The following is a 20957-nucleotide window of genomic DNA, read 5'->3' as shown; positions in this document are numbered from 1 at the left end:
AGTATACAGATATTAATAGATTTATGCAATTCAATGATTAATGATGATGCTTAGCTATTTCTTCTTCTTCTCTGATTTTTTGTTTCTTCATGAGTGTCCTGACAATAATTATCTGTATGACGTCAGCTCCTAGCTGTCTCTGCATAGACCTACCCATGATTCCGTCCCGTCTATCTAACTCCAGTTACAGATCAAAATATCCTAAACACCCTGTCAAATTACATATAAATATAGCCCATTTCTAGTCATTTGTTCAAACCCCAAATATTTATGGATATATCAAGTAAAATTATCTTGACAGGTTCAACATCTTATTTAGAATATATTATTTCATTCGTCCAAAAGTAAGTTTCATCCCATCCTTCACTATTTTATAATTGATGGTAGTGAATTCAATCAACCTTGCATAACACAATATTCTTAACCTCATAATGAAACAAGAACATACATCATGTACAACATATTAACAGACTGTAATCACAACAATATTCATCAGAATAAAACTCAGTTATGTATATAATATTCCAAACATTATACAACACAATAGACCATTAAGTACAGGTAATCATAAAATACCAAAATAATGTGTATTCACAACTTTTCGTTGGTGTTTACTTTGTATACCAATTCCAACTTTGTCAATGTGGAATCTCAAGGTCGGACTATCAAGTTGTCCTTAACAACGCCTTGTTGTATTTATCGAGAGCTGAATATAGTATACAGATGAAAATTCTTAATTCTTTTGTGCAGTCCAAGTAGTACCTCTGTTGAATAATCAGCAGCTTCTGGTTTAGACTCAAATGTTAGCTTGAGTTATAATAATTTTATCCCATAGATCTAATGGTAAAGGGTTTTGGAACTTCTAATATTCTTGGAAAGTATTCTGAAGTATACGCTCCTCTAAATGGCTAATGTCTGGTCGCCCATTTTGTCCCTTGCGGAATTCATTTGGTTAAAAGATTTCATTACCACTTGCACCGGAAGGAGTATAGGAAACAAAACTATTATTTCTTGTCAAGGAAATGTTCTGACGTTTGTCTGGGTCAATATTTACAAAAACAATTTCACCTAATTCATCCCGGTTTTCTTTGTATGGGCATATGGCTTCCTTTTTCGGGATATTCCCAAGAAATCGAACTGAAATCCAATCTAACGTTAATTACTTGGACAACTTTTACCAAAAGTTTCCTTCTTTCTTCCTATGAATTTCATTCATACCTTAGGAAGATTTATTTCTAAATAATACTGTACAAAATTCATATTGGTAGGAATAACCAATACATAACATAAATTAAAAAGAGAACAGTAATTCCTCTTAAACTGCAATGAGATACATTTGCAAAAACACCATAGCAAACACTATGAGCGTTTAATTTCATCAAGGAGATATGACATCTCCATCTCCTTGATTTCAATACAACGATTCGTTACAACAATTATACATTAATTGCTGCACAGTTAATATCATGCAATACATGATACATGCAATGAGTCATCGGCTTGACACTGATTAAAGAGGTAACCAACTTTGGGAGGGAGGTGCCGTGACCGAGTGGTCTAAGGTGCCTGGCTATACATGGAAAATCCGGGGTTCGATCCCGGCCGCGGCACCTATGCCCGTGAGCCAGGCATTTAATCTGCAGCAATGCTCTTTTATCCTCAGTGCTTTCAAATAAATGGAAATGCTATATGCATTATTGGTAACTAGGTGTACACTTGTTTTAAAAAAAAAATGCCAGGTTGATGGGGGATCGGGCCTTAGTCCAAATGAATTAAGTAGGCCTACTTTTCACTTTTCAGCTTTATTTTCTTATAAGTAGGTTCATTAGGCCCGGCATACCAATATGTATTCCATCTCATTTTCATTGGTCTTTCTTTCGCCATTTTGTGAGTTTGGATTCTGGAACCCATTGATTAGAGGGCAGGGCTACAGCCTCTTTGTTATCAAACAAATCTCTTAATTACTGAAATGTGCTTGATAAAGATTATTGAAGCTAGCCTGTGTCAAAATTTTGTTCATTTTGACTGAGTGGAATTTGTGTAGTGCGCTTGTGAATTGTTTGATAAGTTTCGTTTGGAACCCAGTTTATGAGTATATTGTTTGTGTTATGCCTTTCCCTTACATATCATAATCATGTCACATTGATATTATATTATTTCGAACGCAGTAATTAAAGTAAGCAAAGAAACAATAAAACTGTTATTCAAAATTGATTTTAATTCTAAATTGCCCCCCCCCCCTCCCCCTGTGTCATATTGTACCCCTCAAAGTTTCACCAAGCACAGATCTATACCTTTGTGTCATTCTGTTATAACTATACATGAAAAGGTGGGTTTTTTCGAGGTATGCTCGGTATGCAATGTCTTTATTAGCAGAAAAGAGCATTATTGTGTTCCTTTCAGATTTTTTCATAAATTCTATATAATATGATATGATTCATAAGAACCCTGACATCATGTTAAGAATAATCTTACCTAGGATTTTAAATATATAGTGATTCGGATGTATTGAATGACATAGAATATTTTGGGCGGAGTCCCACTTTCTAACAAAAGGCGTATCTAAGGGCGTATAGAGGAAGGGTAAAGGGGGCACATTACCAAATGCGCCGCTTAAGAGGCGAGAAGGGGGGGGGGAGGCAACAGTAAGAAAAAATAGAAAGAAAAAAAAGAGCAAGGCAATTTCCAGCCAGCGTGATCATGGCTGTACGCAGAAACTTTATTTTCCGGGGGGGCAAGACTGTAAAACAAATAAAAAAAAGGCGAGGGATCGAAGCCACTGACCTTGTCATGTGGTGCTTTTGCATTTTCTAACTGTGAAATTAATTTCTTGGGGAAGGGCAGGTCCCCTGCCCCCCCCCCCTCCTCGCGATGGGTACGGTCATGAGCGTAAATGTCATTGGAACCGGCGTTATTTTGTGTTCGGCGGGGCGTTGTTCCTATACTGGATGCGCCACTCTTGGAATCTTGTCTCAATATTATGTTGTGAAATTGGCCTATTTACCATTTCAATATACCTATATTTGTAGGCCTATATGCTAAGTTTGTAAAGATACCACCTGAAACAGTGAAAAGGCATTGTTATACTAAAGAATCTCCCTGACGATGTGAAATCTTACCTAACATAGCATCAAGGAATGAGCAGACTGCATTTTCAGCGTGTCAGTCAATACAAAATAACAGGTTAATGGAATAATTCGTCACCCTACATGCACAGATCTCCAGCTCAGTTAAGTGTTTCACGAAACATTCTTGTCAGCGATTTTTCACCAACAGATTTGATTTGAACCAATCACATGTACGATCTCAGCAGGTCTAGTTTAGGAAAACTATTTGTTTCATGAAATTCTCTTTATGTCTGAACAAAAATCATCAGTGAATTTGGATGCCAGTCACCTGTCCAAAAATCATCAACAATGTCCGAGATTCCTTGTATTTTTTCTGGCCTATGCACGTGTTTTGGAAAAAAGCATGCATAATTTCAATACATTATTAAAGTTCTAATCCTTGATACGTCATCACTCTGGAACCTTCCCGTATTAATCGAGGCTGAAGCATCGAAAGTCTAAGGTAACACGAGGCAAATAAATGATTTAATGCTTCTGTTTTCTCATTTACAAACTTGGATACCAGTCAGCTCGGTAAGTAAAATGTACCATCGCTAGTATTGGGTATGCTTAAATTTAAAGGATTTGCATTATTTACAAAAGGCAATAGCAAATCTTTTGGCTTTATATTGTTTCGTTCTAAGATGTCATCAAAGTATATAGCGGCACTGACATTGATAAAAATCTAGAAAAACTAGGCCTGTTTGTATCATAAATCAAAGCATTTTAAATTTAGTGAAATAAACTTTATTCCGATCTTTTTGAAGATCAAAGGTGTTTAATATAGATGTTACCGAATCAGACAATAAGTTGTTTCATCCTTGTTTGTCGTAACTGATTTTGTTACAACTCAAATGGTGCATATAAGTTATCTTGTTGTCATATAAACAAATTTAACACTCTTTTTCTTGTCTCAAATTTAACCAGACACAATAATTCTTCCTCCCCCCATGTCCATGCATGTTGTCACAATTGATCAGGTTATATGCTGCCCTCTTACAAGAAAATTTTGATATGATGATAAATCAATATTAATCCACTGGCATTAAAAAAAATTGAATATGCGCAACATGATATTTGAAAATGGTAGAAAGGCAGAGACAACATCAAAGAGACAGTCAAATAGATAAACAACACGTCAAGAGAAAGAAAGGCACAAATAATAATTATATTATCGCGTATACCTGAATATTTTATGTTTATGATATTTTACTTATAATTTGTTTTGTTTTACTTATAGAAAATATATATTGTACATGCCTCCATTTATATTGTATGTGTAAGTTCATTGTAATTATTTTGACCACTTTATTTTGTTCTGTTGAAAATGGAATAAATTGAATAATTTCAAAATTATTCATGTATGCAGAACGTCAAGAAAATGGATATCCGTTTGGCTAATATCATCACTATCGGCATTGTCGTCTGTGTCTTCGTTCTCCTGATCGGTGGAGGGGTCAATGAAGTCCAGAGTCAGTCAACCGTACGGTCAGCTCTGCTAACAAAAACACATACACCAGCGCCTCAACCACCATTCAGAGAGTGTTCCTGCAGGTAAATAATACATTTTGGGTGAAGATTGATGATGATGATGATGATGATGATGATGATGATGATGATGGTGATGATGATGATGATGATGATGATGATGATGGTGGTGATGATGGTGATGATGATGATGATGATGATGATGATGATGATGATGATGATGGTGATGATGATGATGATGATGATGGTGGTGATGATGATGATGATAATAATGATGATGATGATGGTGGTGATTCTGATGGTGGTGATGATGATGATGATGATGATGATGGTGATGATGATGATGATGATGATGGTGATGATGATGATGATGGTGATGATGATGATGATGATGATGATGGTGATGATGATGATGATGATGATGATGATGATGATGATGATGATGATGATGATGGTGATGGTGATGGTGATGGTGATGATGATGCTGATGATGATGATCGTGATATCAATGTTGATGGTGATGGTGACGACGACGACGACAATGATAATGTTAATGACAATGATGTTGATAATGATGATGGTGGTGGTGGTAGTGAAAATGATGATTGTGATAATGTTGAGGATGATGATTATGGTGGTGATGATGATGATGAGGATGATGAAGACGGTGATGTTGATGATGGTGATGTTGCTGAGGGCGACGATGCTGATTGGAATGATGATGCCGATAATAACATTGAGAATATAACACTGATGACGCGACGACGACTATGATGATATTGATGATAACAATATGGTAATGATAATGAAGCGTCTGCTGCTGCTGATGATAATGATGATGACGATGATGGATGATAATGATGACCATGGTGACAATTATGACTTTACAATGACAATTATGATAATAATGATAATGATGATTTTGATGAGTATCATGATGATAATGATGGTGACGATGATAATCATGATCATGTTGATGATGATCATCATCAACATCATCTAATTTTTTTCACCCTCTCTCCCTCTGTACAGCTCCAGTCCTTGCCATCATGGTGGAGAATGTATTGACCGACGTGTTGGTAATGGAATCTCAGCTATCATAGACTTTACATGTGAATGTAAAGATCAGTGGGAAGGCAATGTGTGTCACACATGTAACAGTACAACTAACGGTAAGTTACAAAATTCCAGTTTAAGAAATCTTGTAGACATGAGATGGGTGTTTGGATGTTGCTTTCACACTAAGCCCAGCGACCGATGAAACCATGGTCTGAAAATCTTTCATCGTACCCGGGGACCGATCGAAATGAGATGACTCCGCGTTCGCCACCCTGCATACCCACGCACTCTACTTCCGCTTTCAGCTAGGTCAGCTATACAGCGACCGACCACTCTGGGCCTGACCAATTTTGACGGCGGTGTGAAAGCACGTCCGATTGGTCTCTGGGTATGGTCTTTGCGACCGTGCCTTGGTGTGAAAGTGGTACGAGTCTAACACTGAGGTTTTGAATATATATGGAAAAAATCGTAGAATGTAGAAAGGTTTATTTACGATGTAAATCTATCAATATTCAGGTGACTTATTAGACACTACTTTCATATCTTATCTAGATATCTTGGGAGGACTGAAGGACATGTGTTTCTTTTAGTCATTTCTGAAGCACGAACACACACGTGGAATTAAATACAAATTTCACTTGATGATCCCGCTGTATCTCGCGCCCCCTAAACACACCAATCTTGCTAAAAATAATTTTTAATGTGATCGTAATAATTATGATTACTAACAAATCTCTGTGAAAAATCCCTATAGTTTCTCGATTTTAATATGTACGATATATAGAGTGCGGCTTTCGAATACACAATGGAACGCAGGGAAGAATGTTGGTTATAAGACTAAGTTGACCTCTGCATGACTATTCCTTAATTTACAAAAGGATAAGCTTGCCAAGATCGATCCTTACTCGCAACCATCCATCCTATTTGCCTTCCATTTTGTCTTCGTAAGTCTTATACGTAGGCCAGATCATGGATAATATTATATTAGAGGTGACATGATACGCGGTTTTATTACAAAATAGAGCTAAGCAAGTGAGCAAACTACTTCTTTGAAATGGAATCTTATATGCAAATGTTGACATATCCAAAAAAATGATATTAGATTTTCCCCCTTTTTCTGTCATTTTCCCAAAAAATGAATACAGTCAAAATTACCTTTCTCCATGATTTGTGGGATTAAATGTAGGAAAAGGGCCCGATTTCGCAAATGATGTTGTTCCCTATATTCAAGGTTGGAGTAAGAGAATGCCTAAGATTTAAGGAATAATCTACATCCTCTCTCTCCTCCTCGGAATATTTATCCTTATCTATTTCTCTGTTTTGATATGTTTCCCGATAGAGATCAAGTGCTCTAACCTGTGTTACAACCGAAGGAATGATATATGTGAAGACGGAGGACAAGGTTCTGTGACACCAAGTGTTTGTGCTCTAGGTTCTGACTGCGATGATTGTAACTCCCGGTGTCTCCCTACAACATTGTAACTTTACCCGAGGGACGCATGCGCACTGGGGTACATTGGGAAGATTTTACCAGGAAATTGGACAAACTGGAGACATCTTGACGTTTTACGGCTTAACTCTGGTTCTTAGTATCCACGGCTACTAGGGTAACATGGCGATCCTAATTAACGTTTCTTTGATAATTTGACTATAAAATACACAACTCACTTTCATTAAAGTCAGAACGTCGGGATTGGGCTCTAAGAATCCAGAACTAGAACAAATATTAACATTTTAAAATGGAATCCGGGCAATATTAACATTTGGCAGAAAGTCACTAATACTATTTGATTTATCACAATTACCTATCTATTCATTTATAATTATGATTTCTGCAAGGATTCAATTAAACTTTGCAGGTCTACTTTCGCTTCTGATTCTTCAAAGTAATTTGAAAATCTTGCATTTTTAATTGCAGGCTATCAAGGTAACATTACAAATGATTATTTTATACCTTTTACTGAAAATTTGAGATTGGTCAATTTTTTATTTTGTTTTAATGATTGATTTTTATGAATGATATGATCTTGCTTTTATATCATTGTTCTTTAAAATATTTTATTTTCTGAATATACTTGTAATATCGCTGCAAGTAGAATACACCAAACTCATTGTCAATATCATTCGGAATAAAATTTGTCTAATAAGGTATTCCTTTTCGATTGTATTCAGTTTTATGTTCTTTCGTTTGACAGTATTGTAAACGCTTTCAAGAAATCTGTAAACCGAGTGAGGGGTGCCGTTTCGAGTTTTCACCATAATATATTGAAAACAAAATATCTATTTTGAATAGTCACTCATTTTCAGCTTTGACTGCCTGGTCAAAAGTTTTGAAGCATGGATAAGGATTAGTTTTAGAATTCAGAAATCACCAGTCAAATGGCACCCAGGAGTGACGATTTCCAATCTGTCATATATATTTTTTAGATGCTGGATTGTATAGATGAGAGCTCGAATCACGGTTTAAAAAAATAGGGTTATTACTGTAAATCGAATATTCATTGTGTTGTCACCCTTCGCTCTTTTCATGTGGTGATTTTACTCTTAAATAAGTAGGACGTATTGATATTTCTTAAGAGAAAAGGTAATATCCTCGCTCTTTGACGAGACGTCCGTGAAACGCAAATATGGATATAAGAGGTCAATATTCCTACGCCCACTTGTACCTTTCTGTTAAGAGACCTGTAGAATTTAAACACAAATGCCTTTCAAAGAAAAGGCCAAATATTTTCTACCTTTAAATCAGACATTTCTATATGTTTGACCGAAGAGTATTTACATTATAAAAGTAAGATAGAATTAAGGGGGTTTAATATCTAAACGTGCACACTGCCCTCTACAAAGCCACTACTGAAAACTGTCACTGCCATGGTAACTGAAATGCATTCATATTATTTTTATCATAAAATAAAAACATATGCAGCATTATATGGATCATTAATGATAAGTAATTAACAAGATCAATTAGAATTAAGATAAAAATCGTATAGAGGATTAAAAATCGTAGAAATCAATATCTGGAGGCCATTGATGGGGACAACTACCGACACTAAATCAGAAGGGTATATTTTGATATTATATTTACTCTATGTAATAAATTTTGACGGTCAATTTAAGCTTGATAATAAGAAATACTAAATAATCCAGCAGAGTGGTAGAAAATGATTAATATTCTAGGCCATTAATTATGTCCTCAGATTTATATAAAACAATGTGGGATAAGAGCAAACATGAATAAATATGTTACATGTTTGATGTAAAGAGGGTCTATCCAATAGTGAAAGATATTAAACAGTACAAAACTGAGAGGCTTGAGGTGAGTAAGAAGCAATATTAAAGGAAAAATTAAATAAGTGAAGAAATCAGTATTTATCGATAACAGACGTTTTTAAAATCAATCAGTGCTATCGTTCTGCTGACAATGACACAGTAACATGGCCAGTTTAATGTCTACGACCAATGAAAGATCATAATGAAAGAAGGCCGTGTCACGCTTTCATCAATTTTCAAAACACTCAAGTCTTCTTCCCAGCATCGAGTATTCTTACAAAGTAGGTCGTGGGTTAAATCGATTTGTCTATTTTTTATCACAACTTATAGGTAATAACAACACCAACAAAAACATCAAAGAGAAAAAAGGTATAGAGAACTGCGACAAGTTTCGACTTGCTCTTCCGAATTCCGTCGATAATCACTTGCCTCCTCGAAGTCAAACTGGACTTCCATGATGAACCCCAACCCCGGAAGACCCTCGAGGCTGTCGTCGAATGCGAGATCGAGTGTCCGTTGAGAAAATAAACAAAAATAATTAACGGCGATGACGACAATAGGTGACATCGCCTCAGGGTCAGAAATCGAATGGTCAGCAAGGTAGAATGACCAGGAAGTGACCCATTGTATAGTTCAAGTTGGGGGTATGTAGGCCTACTAAAAGTATGGGTTCAACATCACTTTCGTTTTCAAGAAGTTGGCTGACCGACCCACATTTAGGTTTTCTGTTTTTGTTTTGTTTAATTTATTTGGTGGCGATTATAATTGATTAAGAAATAGATTTAAACAAAAATCGGGACTCCCAACTCGGTAGGTATTAATTGTAAGAACAGTTTGTTGTATGATATATAAAACTGCCCGTTTTATTTTGATGTAAATGTCTTCCTTCATGCGGCTACGACACACCTTAAGATTTTATTGGCGAGGGAGAAAGAGGTATAACCAGGACAATAAAAAAACGCTCGGAAGGGATAGCAATAAATAGGACTTTTTTTTATTTAGGACTTTTTTATTCTGAAAATAAAATGACCGTACTTTACCTCACCATTGCCCTCATGTCAAAACACACCTTTTGTCCAAGGCTCTACAATTTTTATTTTATTCATTCGTTGAATATTTGATTTGATTTGAGTTGGGCATTATGCAAATAATAGGCCTGCTAATAGCAAATACACTTCATTTCGTCAAATAGGTCAAGTCCAACTCAACAGCAAGTTGACTTGTACTATTAGAAAACAACATCTCATCGATTCGGATGTTAGAATAAAAAAAAATCATGCATTAAAACTTTTGCTTTATTTCACAAAGAGTATGCATAACGCATTTGAAAAGCAAATGAGACTATGAGAGATTAATAGACGTCACACTGATTAATTTATATTTTATGATAATGAAATATGGATGTACATATTTTTTTCAAATTAGACTAAAATCTGATTTTATTGTTGAATAAGTAACAATACTCATGACACTCACTTGTTAAAAGGGCGGTCAAACCACGTTGTAATTTGTCAGGATTACAATATAACATGAGCATGTGACATCACTATCCTGCATGTTAAGCATATAATATCTGAAATAAGGCATAAATTTTTACCTTTATATCCGGATTTGATGAAATATTCGGCGTTTTCTTTTCTCAATATTCAAATAAACTCTTCACAAGGTTAGACTTGGAATGTATTGCGCGGTGTGAAGCACTGAATAGGTGAAGAATTAATTTCCATTCAATAAATACAACTCTTATGGGTGGAACATAGATATTTTCTATTTTGTATATTACAATAATGGAATTTATGCGGGATATCTTTTTATCGATTTGGATTTGATAACCCATATTTAATTTTCAAATAAGTCATAATAGCCGTGGCACTTTTACTTGTTCTATGGTCCATGGTTGTTCACAAAGGGATCAAACCAGGTTCTACATTACGGCAGGAAAACAATAAAAATGAGTGTGACATCATTAGATCCTTTATTTGCATACTGCTATAATATCAAGCACAACATGAAATAGGCCACTAATTTCTACTTTTGATGCCATGGGATGCCAGGGTGACCACACCTTATGATTTTTCAAGAATTGAGAAACTTTTTAACAATCTCTGGATGGTCCCCCCCCCCCTTCGACCTTCTCACATTACCACGGCGCCCTTGCATGCACATGCAAGATAGTATTCTCGCTTCTCTCCATTGGACAGTGTAATGTCCGCCACCATCATGACCGTCCTCATTTCTCTGTATAAATCGACACAAAACGCCTGAAGACAAATGGAAAGCAAAAATAAACAGTCATGCTTCGAGAATTAAAACCACAATCCATCGATCAATTTTCATAAGCACACACAGAATGTTTTGATAATATCTGTTGAGCGTATTTCTATCACATTCCGAATAAGTTAGCATGAAGCTATTACTTCAAAATTGGTCCATGGATTGATTGGCATGCATCCCGAGTTACGAACAACAGGCTGGTCAAGACTTAACACCCCGCCACCGGGGTTATCGACACACGTTGATATTTTTCCTCCATTCTTCATCCAACATGTTATTTCATCTTGTCCGTTTCCGAGCCCTTTGCCTTTCATCCCCCCCCCCCCCTTTGGTCTTCCTTTTCTAATATATCATTCTTTCAGCATGCTCACCTCATTTTTTTTATATATCATGTATATCCCTTTCCCTTCATGTCTCTTTCTTCTTCCTATTCGCGTGTCTTTCTGGCTTAGCTTGTCTGTCCATCTGTCTGTTTGTATTCCCGCCCCCCCCCCCCTCCACACACACACACCCTCACCCTCACACACACATACACTCATCCACCTTACTCTAGCTCTATTTTCCGATGCCTATCTCCCTCCCTCTACAAACTTCCCTAGCTTTCACTACATCTGTATACATGGTATATATTGTCAACGTACTTTTTACCATTCTGTTAAAGGAATGGTCTGCGCTGAAAGTTTACATTTTAATAAATAAAGTAGAATTCACTGAGCAAATTCCGAAAATTTCATCAAAATCGGATAAAAAATAACAAAGTTATTGAATTTTAAAGTTTAGCAATATTTTGTAAAAACAGTCGTCATGAATATTCATTAGATGGGCTGATGATGTCACATCTCCACTTGTTCTTTTGTATTATATTATATGAAAATAGCTTTATTCAATTTTTTCCTCCAAGATAGAAAAATTGGATTGACATCTGATTTAGTGCATTAGATATTTTATTGCTGCAACTTATTTCATTATGAGGGAGACATATTATTCACACGAGTATGAAATAATGAAAAAAAATATGATTTTATGTAATAACATAAGAAAACGGAAAGTGGGGATGTGACATCATCAGCCAACCTAATGAATATTCATGACGACTGTTTTCACAAAATATTGCTAAATTTCAAACTTCAATAACTTTAATATTTGTTATCCGATTTTGATGAAATTTTCGGCATCTTGCTCAGTGAATTCTACTCTATGTATTAAGATATAATTATTGTCAGCCTGGACCATCCCTTTAAGCTCAAGCTACAGTCTCACAGTCTCCTGACCGACAACGCCTGCTGCATTATTACCAATGTCATACTATCGGTCGTTTTAGAATCGATTTCATTGGTGAGACTGTAGCTCATTACCCCCAGCCTACAATTCCTCTTTTAGAATACCCTCTCCTCTCGTGCATCAAGTGGTGTTCTCCATCCCTTTCTCCTGATCCTCCTTAGAATGAAAAACAAACTAATGGACATCGGAACCGCTTTCATCGACCTAACCAGGATGCAGCAGGCATATTCATGTATGCCTCCTCCAGCATCCACTTTATCAAGGTGTGTAGTATGAGTCATTGCTCTGCATTAAAGGTTTAAAACACTCTTAAATGAGATGACGAACCTTTGTCAAGGTCTTGTTTTCACCTTCCTCTAAAACCAAATGCAAAATGATGCAGAAATTGTCGAATGTCTTTTATAATTTATACTGGAAGTCTTAACATAATGCTCTATTGGTTTTTTAATTGTTTGGCAATTTATTGGTTTTTTTTGTTACTTTCTATTGTTTCCTTGCGTTTATTATCATTTTTGGCGCCTGGTGGAGATAAAGTGATATCTTTTGACGTTATGATTCATTGAATTGATTGATTGGAAGATTGTGATGACGATGAGAGTAGTGGTGATGGTAGTGGCAGATGTGATTGTGGTATGGCAGTGGTAATGATGAAGTATGTGACGTGGCGCAATTGATTAATCGGTCATTCCACGGATGGAGCTGTATTTTGTCAGTGATGTCATCGTAATAAGGATAGAACGTACCGTGGCGGTGATGGCGAGGATGGACAACAGTTACCATCACGAAAATTTGATGAAGATGACAACGATAGCGACGACAAATAGCGAAGACAAAGACGGCGATGATGATAATTTTGATAAAGATGATGATGATGATGATGACGATGATGACGATGATGGTAATGATGGTGATTAATTTCATGATAAGTTCAACTATGTGGCATTTAGTTACTATGTCCAAATATGACTATTATATTAATGTTGACATTTACGCCATGCAATAACAAACAATCCACATAGCATTATGCTCAATGACAATATCTATAACGGTTATATCAACCAATCATTCCTAATTCCTCGGTCACATTTGCTCTACGGCGGCCGTACGTCGAGTCGAAAACAGCCGTTTAAACATTTTGTACCGGCTACACAGGTGGTTTGAATTAAAAAAAAATAATAAGACGGCTTGTTTTCGACTTGCCGCACGGCCGCCATAGGGGAAATGTGACTGAGGTATTAATCTTCTTACCACATTTTATGCTATGCCAATACATCTGTACAGTATTTAATGTAATCTCACACCTTTCTTCAGACATATGGATGCAGGACTTCTTGTTTGAATGCTCTTATTCAATTAAAAAAATGATTTAGGAATCGTTTCATACGATTATTCTATGTGACATTTATTTGTTTGCGAATGCCCTCAAAACCGTCTGAAAGCGCTATATGTTCCCAAAGGCTGAGTCATAAATCTTTGAAACACGGAAACCTGTCGTCCTGTTGCATGAGCAATTAGTTCGTGTTCTGCATTCTATGGATAGGGTCAAGTATTGATGCTGGAGGAATTCCCTTTCTTGATTTCTCCACGGAGTTCTATGGTCTCTCCTACTCTTTTATTCATAGAAATTCATGAAATGTCTCTTTATTTGAATGTCCCCTTGGCAGACGAAGTCACGGGAAGGAATTAATGTTCTGACCACTTTATTTAAAGTTATGCTTTATCCATACACCTTTACAGTCGGGGCCTTCTTGCATTAATATACAACGAATTGATGTACGAAGTATGAATGTAGGACGTTTTGATAGAAACATACGGATATTCGACATTTCCGTGTCTCAATGCCATTATGTCGAAACGACGCGTCGTATCGACGCCGCGGCGCGCCGTGGTGTTGCTTCAGAACAAGTCGTTTTCATCTGAAAGGATGATACGTATCGTACTAGACTTCGTTCAAAAGTACGAAAAGTTGGTACGTGCGTTGATAGATTGGTGTCTCTGAAAAGACCAACACAGTATGATCTAATGCATCGATATCTTATCTTTATTCGATAAGTTTGTTTTTGAACAATGGTGTGACTCATAATACCATCATAACACCATTATTTCACATTGGTATAGATGTGGAAACAGAATAGACATAGATAAAATGTAGTTCAATATTCGTGTATACTTATATGATATGCCGCTCGCACCACTAACTACTCTTAAATTAATAACTTTTATTTCATTGAATTTACAAGAGGTGTCACATTCACGAGTTATTCATAGTTCAAAAGTTAAGAAAAACCAAGTTATCCCCTATGAAGTCACAAAAATCTTTTAAATGTTGGCTTTGGTAATACGAATGTCACAAATGTTATGCCACGGTAAATTGTATCTTTTTCTTCTGAAAAACCCTAGTCTGGTTTCCATCTTCGTATAGACAGATTCAAGATCATTCGCATCAGGCCTTCGAAGACATGTTACTACCTTTTTCCAGGGGAGGGCACTTGCCTTGGTAAAGGTAACATGGGAATTTTAGTGAGAACAGTAGGGTATAAAATGTCAAACATGGCGTCAATCTTGGGCGCCAGTGCAGTATATCATCAATCGTTTGGGGGCTTATTAAAATTACAGATTGATGACATCTCCTTTTCAGATAGATTTGTTGATCAGAGGCAGAGGTTTAAATCGTCGTACCTCTTTAGTTGAACCAGTAGAGAAACATTTACAGTATGAAAAAAAAACAGCTGGAAATGAAGGCACATCGGCAACTTAACAGTCCTTTGCAAGATCATAGTATAATGCATTACGTTCTGAGGTCATTCTATACCCATAGGCCTTCCACCTACAGGTGTCAAAGTCTTTGGATCGTATCCAGGAGGTTTGTAATGATGATGCTGATCAGTTTGATTGTGAATGCCTAGGTGCATAAATGGAATACTCAACACGGAGTGGAGAATGTGTATACATCCCACATGGGTTGGCTGGAATCAGAAATCGAGGTCAAAAGAAATAATCAATATGCTCAAGCTTCACTATCCGTAGAATATCTAATAAAAATCTTTCATCCTATTCGCTTCGGTCAAAGTAAAAAAAAAGTGTTTTTAACGATTTCAATGAATACATAGTAGGTCTTCAATGCAAGTCTGGCACATTTTGCATTTTTATTAATCAAAATTTTAAGTATGAAAGCAAATATATATGAAAAGCAGAGAGAGATTAAAGGATTCTCGACATATATTAATTTCCAGTTTCCTTATCAATCATTATCACCCTTCCAACCACCAACATTACCATCATCACCACAATCATCACCAACACCATCACCATCACCACCACCACTAGTCTGCAGGCACAGACCCTGATTGGAACTTTGATCAACAAGTGTGCCTCCACGCAAAGACTAGCACATACAAAACTTGCTGTTCCCTGAGCGAGAGAGCCTTCAGTACACAAGGCATGAGTAGGCTGCACATTCAGACCCTTATTTCGAGTGAAGGGTTTGCCCAGCAGACTACACCACCACCACCACCATCATCACCACCATCATCACCACCAAGATCACTACCACCATCACCACCACCACCATCACCACCACTACCACCATCACCACCACCATCATCAGTTAATCGAATTCCTGTACCCCTTCATTGTCAAAGATACTCGGAGTTCCATTTTTTTCGTGCAAAATTATTTACGATTCTGAAATACTCCATATAATACTGCAGCTTTAACTTTCTATTTCTCTATGAGAAAGGTAAAGAGTGGAAAGGCTTTATGAAGTCAGGGTAGCTAGGTAGGTGATCCCCGATTGAGATGACTCATACTTGCATAAATAGAACACTGCCACAAAACGTTACTTCCCCGGCATCCCCCATCTTCACTTTTCATACTAAAAGACTTGACAAGCCGGTAATGGAACCTAGGTATGAGGGAGAAAAACAGACAGAACAAATAATTTGAAGAAATCCGAGGGGGGAGAAAGAAGAGCCATAATCAATGGGTATTTCTACATCCGTTTTCGTTTCAGGATTGGGATTATCACGATATACATTTAAGTGGAAAATATCCGCGTGCGCCGGTCATGGAGGTCCCGCTAATCTATATATTAATAATAATATTATATTAACAAATTACAATAAAAGGAATAATTATCGGTATACAAAATTCAAATCTGCAATACATATATTATCATAGATTTGCGGCACTTCATGTTATTTTTTTATTACCGTGATCCGTTTGGTTATGCACTTCGCCTCATGACTTTGTTTCTATCTACCCCACATCCCCACATCTACCCCAATCCCCTCTCTATGTTATTTTCGATGTATTTCCATCAAGAGGACAAGACATGGGTGATCCATCATCCTCGTTTGATCATTCCCCTATCAAACATATTCAGTTTAATAATCGGGAGATTGTAATGACAAAACTTGTGGATGGTGAGTTCAAACACCGATAAAACCTTTTCCATGCCATTTTAATTCAGATGCAGTGAGAAAGAGAAGGTGAGAGTGGTCTTACGGGCGACTTGTAAAATAATCATACATATTTATAAGCCTGTTATTCAAACAGGAATTACCACCGATTACAACATGAGTTTATAATTTTGGATACTGGGATTGGCACTCGTGCAAAGTATTGGGATTAAGGCATCAACAATTAAATCTATGATCCGTGATGATTTATGATATCTCAAATTGAATCACTTAAGATATCGCAATTTCATTTTTTTTGAAAGGCATGACACCCATTGAAATTCGAGATCTAAAAAAAAGCGAATGAATGTTAAACTTGCTGGATAGAGAAACTAATAAACCTTTTTTATGATTTGCGTCCCATCATGTTTTGGTCAACTATGAACGAAACCAAACACTGTAATGAATATGCAGTTCCTATTATCATTAATTTGTGAAAGATGGTGTGATTTTTAAAAGCTATAGAAATGGTGACAAAATATTGTTAGAATGTGACGGTTTTTCACTCATCTTTTAAGTTCCAATTTCATTAGACATTTACCTAATTCTCTCGTTTATACTCTGATTATATGAATGAACAGTTTTCATTTTGCAGATTTATCTTAATGGAATTTACCTGTTTAAAATGGAAATGAAAGCCATGAATTCCATCTCGCTCAACATCTCCGCTCAACGCGAATCAAAACATATCATTTTTCATGACAGCAATTAGAGATGGTCGAATGAGTCATAGAACCGCGATGTTCCATTTCGAACCACAGCTTGACAGGATACGGCTTTACATATTTTATTCAGACCTAATTTAGAAAATTGTTTTTTGGAATAGTAAAAAAAAAGTGGCCTCACAGTATAATTGGCATCAGATGAGAATGAAAATGGATGAATAAGAATCAAATATAATACAAATTTGACTGGGAGATATTAAGACGTGTAAGAAGAAATTAACGCAAAATGATGTGATGATAGATAGATAGATAGATAGATAATAGATAGATAGATAGATAAATAAATAGATAGATAGATGTAGATAGATAGATAGATAGATAGAGAGAGAGGGGAGAGAGAGAGAGAGGAGAGGGGCGTCTTTGGATAAATAGTTACATGTTGAAAATGTGCTTCGAGAGAAAATCAGATAGATAGATAGAGAGAGAGAGAGAGCGTAGTAGAGAGAGAGAGAGAGAAAGAAATACAACAGAAGAAAGAAAGAAAGAAAGACAACAGAAGAAAGAAAGGAGGAAGAGAGGAAGGAAGGAAGAAAGAAAGAAAGAAAGATAGAGAGAGAGATAGAGAGAGAGAGATAGATAAAGAGATAGATAGAGAGAGAGAGATAGATAGATAGAGAGAGAGGAGAGGGGCGTCTTTGGATAAAAAGTTACATGTTGAAAATGTACTTCGAGTGAAAATCAGAGGGATAGTCAACAGAGAGGGAGATAGAGCGAGAGTGGAGGGAGGTATATTGAGAGAGAGGGGGGGGGGGGGGAGAGGGAGATCGAGATGAAGACATAAAATAGAAATGTGTATGGATAAAAACATCTGTCATGTTTATGGACGATTCCTATATAGCACTGTGAATAATTTCTTAGCAAATATGATCGATACCAATATCTTTTTTGCGACATTATTGATTTATGCAACAAGCTCGATATAAAGACATTTCTTTTTAACTCCGCGGTATCTTATTGATATGATTGATATTAAAGAGAGCATACATGCATGGATGCATAATGTTTTATGATAGCGAACCCTGGGAAAGTTGATCATGAGTCATGTTAATATATCAATGAGAGTGCATCATTATGGAACACCATCCACGTGCTACAATGTTGAGAAACCTATCACAGCAATGAGAAGAAATTTGACATTGCAATTATTCAGAACATTGATCTGGTTTATATTTTTATAGGACTTACATATTATTTGATTTGTCTTGCTATTTACAATTTTTTTATATACATATTTTTCTAGTTTTAAATATGCATGACTTTTAATCATATATTTTAAAAGTGTAAATGTTTATTTATATATGTTTTTAATACTCGCAACTTTGCTAATTTTATTTTGACAATGATAGTTTTACAATGTTATAATTTCAATCAATTTTATTTTGAGATTGTCCAAAATGATTTTTCTGGCTTTATTTGTTGATTATTTGTCTAGCAATAGAATTGTGATATATTGTAATCTTTTAATAATATACATGTACATTTTTAGATTGTAAATATGATGATATGAGTCTTCGGACTTTGTCATGTACCATTTTCACAATAAAACCAGAATTGAATTCAATTCAATTGAAATCTCTCAAAGCGATTGTATTAGTTTATAAAATATGAGAAGGGAAGAAAGAAGGAAATTAAGTGTAGGGAAGAGAAGAGAGAGAGAGATAGAGACTCGAAGTGAAAGCAATCCTGTTTTACGATACTTAGCAGTTATCAGAAGTGAGGTAGTAGAATTCACCGAAAAACTGTTCAACATGTGTGGATTATTGAGTGTGTTTGTGCGAGTGTGTGATATTATGGGAGGGCTTCTGTGTGTCGGCGCATAAATACGATCAGATTGTGTGAGTTTAGCTGAGGAAGCATTGGTGTCATTTGATTTGAAATTATTCCTTGGCGTCAGAAAGCAAATTTTGTCTTTATTAGCAGCCTCATCAAACTGAATCCGTTGTCAAAATGTTTTCGCAAGATGGAAAATCGAAGCTTTATACGGAATTGAAGCGATTCAGTTTCCAGGGGCGATGTTTCTATACTGAGATAAAGCACTTAAAAACACTGCAAGTACTTTCCGATGCACTAAATTGTTGGCATTTTAAACCTGTACTTTAGGAAATAATTAGTGATGCTTAAAAATGAAAAAAATATGTATGTTTTGTAATAAGGCATTGTTATTACACAGTGCATGTTACTCATATGATTTTCATTAAATATTTATTTTGCCTACATTTGAATTATTATAAATTATTGTTTATTCTTTGTAACTAAATCTATAATCATTATTAGAAAAAAGAACCTCATAAAGCAATCGTTTAACATTAAGAGCTTACTATTTCTTATCGAATGGAGATGGGCTTGCTTAGTTAACCACAAACATTCGTTTCAGTAGTTGAATTAATTGACGTTTATTCAGAAATTCATATGGGCCAGCATACAAGCTGATATAGAGGGCAAGATTATTTTCTTTAATAATAATGAACTTAAAAGCACCATCTCTTTGACGGGCCTCTAACGCGATATTCATCGATGAATCATCGTTTCGATACCAAAACAAGAACACACCATTCATTTGGAGCACACAGAATATTTTATGTACAGAGGGTTAAGGCAAGATATTCTTTATTAATCAAAGCTTCTTTTTTTCTCTAAAATTGTGTATTTGGCAAAATAAGTTAATCATCGGTAGGGATTGTTAGTTATAATGATGCACAGAAAACGAAGAAAAAGATGAACCTTAAATGTATTGTCCATGCATTCCAAATCGAACATTTCTGTCACGAAAAAAACCCCATTTCATACTGTTTCTGTTTCCAAGTGTGTTAAAAACTTATTGATGTCTTATGCTGCTTGATCAACCAATTTCACATCGCCACTCTAATTTATTTTTTTTCTGGTTACACTTTTGCTAGGTCGAATGGAGTTCACTCTTTACTATGTATTGACTAGCTGTTTTTTTTTTAAATCCATATGACATATTGTTTGTTTGCAGTTTTGTAAATTTTATATGTGAATCTTTTTAACTTATATGAGCATGTGCAATTTAGCATTTGGCTGCAATGAATGTTTTTGGTGTATCAATAAGACCATTATATCATTCCATCAATCGCAATATATACACATATATGCTGTTTTAGGAATGGCTTTATACCGATTAATGCCAATTCAACATCATTAACAAAGTGCAAAAAAACAAATCATTATGTCATGCTAGTTGTATTCATCAAATGTAAAAGAAATAAAAATACAATATACTTGCATGTAAACAAATGTCTTTATTAGTGTTAGTTGCAGGAGATATTTGAATG

At 35.7% G+C, this 20957-nt stretch overlaps 1 protein-coding gene across 1 annotated transcript; it reads left to right on the top strand.

Annotated features, from left to right (window-relative positions):
- Positions 1–3505: 3505 nt before the first annotated feature.
- Positions 3506–7805, top strand: LOC121412559. The gene is made up of 4 exons (XM_041605349.1): positions 3506–3641; positions 4477–4661; positions 5628–5767; positions 6994–7805. Exons 1-4 carry the CDS (start codon positions 3597–3599, stop codon positions 7134–7136), a joined length of 513 nt encoding a protein of 170 aa, XP_041461283.1. The 5' UTR covers positions 3506–3596; the 3' UTR covers positions 7137–7805.
- Positions 7806–20957: the final 13152 nt, after the last annotated feature.

This window comes from Lytechinus variegatus, chromosome 4 (assembly GCF_018143015.1).
Source record: "Lytechinus variegatus isolate NC3 chromosome 4, Lvar_3.0, whole genome shotgun sequence".
Taxonomy (NCBI): domain Eukaryota; kingdom Metazoa; phylum Echinodermata; class Echinoidea; order Temnopleuroida; family Toxopneustidae; genus Lytechinus; species Lytechinus variegatus.
The sequence above is the reverse complement of the archived record's forward strand: the minus strand, read 5'-3'. Positions and strand labels throughout refer to the sequence as shown.

What these genes read in the sequence shown, in the direction of transcription:
- LOC121412559 (XM_041605349.1), top strand. Translation starts at nt 3,597, where the DNA reads ATGCTTCTGTTTTCTCATTTACAAACTTGGATACCAGTCAGCTCG. An exon ending in CTTGGATACCAGTCAGCTCG is followed by an intron (nt 3,642 to 4,476) that starts GTAAGTAAAATG and finishes TCATGTATGCAG; the next exon opens with AACGTCAAGAAAATGGATAT. An exon ending in ATGTAACAGTACAACTAACG is followed by an intron (nt 5,768 to 6,993) that starts GTAAGTTACAAA and finishes GTTTCCCGATAG; the next exon opens with AGATCAAGTGCTCTAACCTG.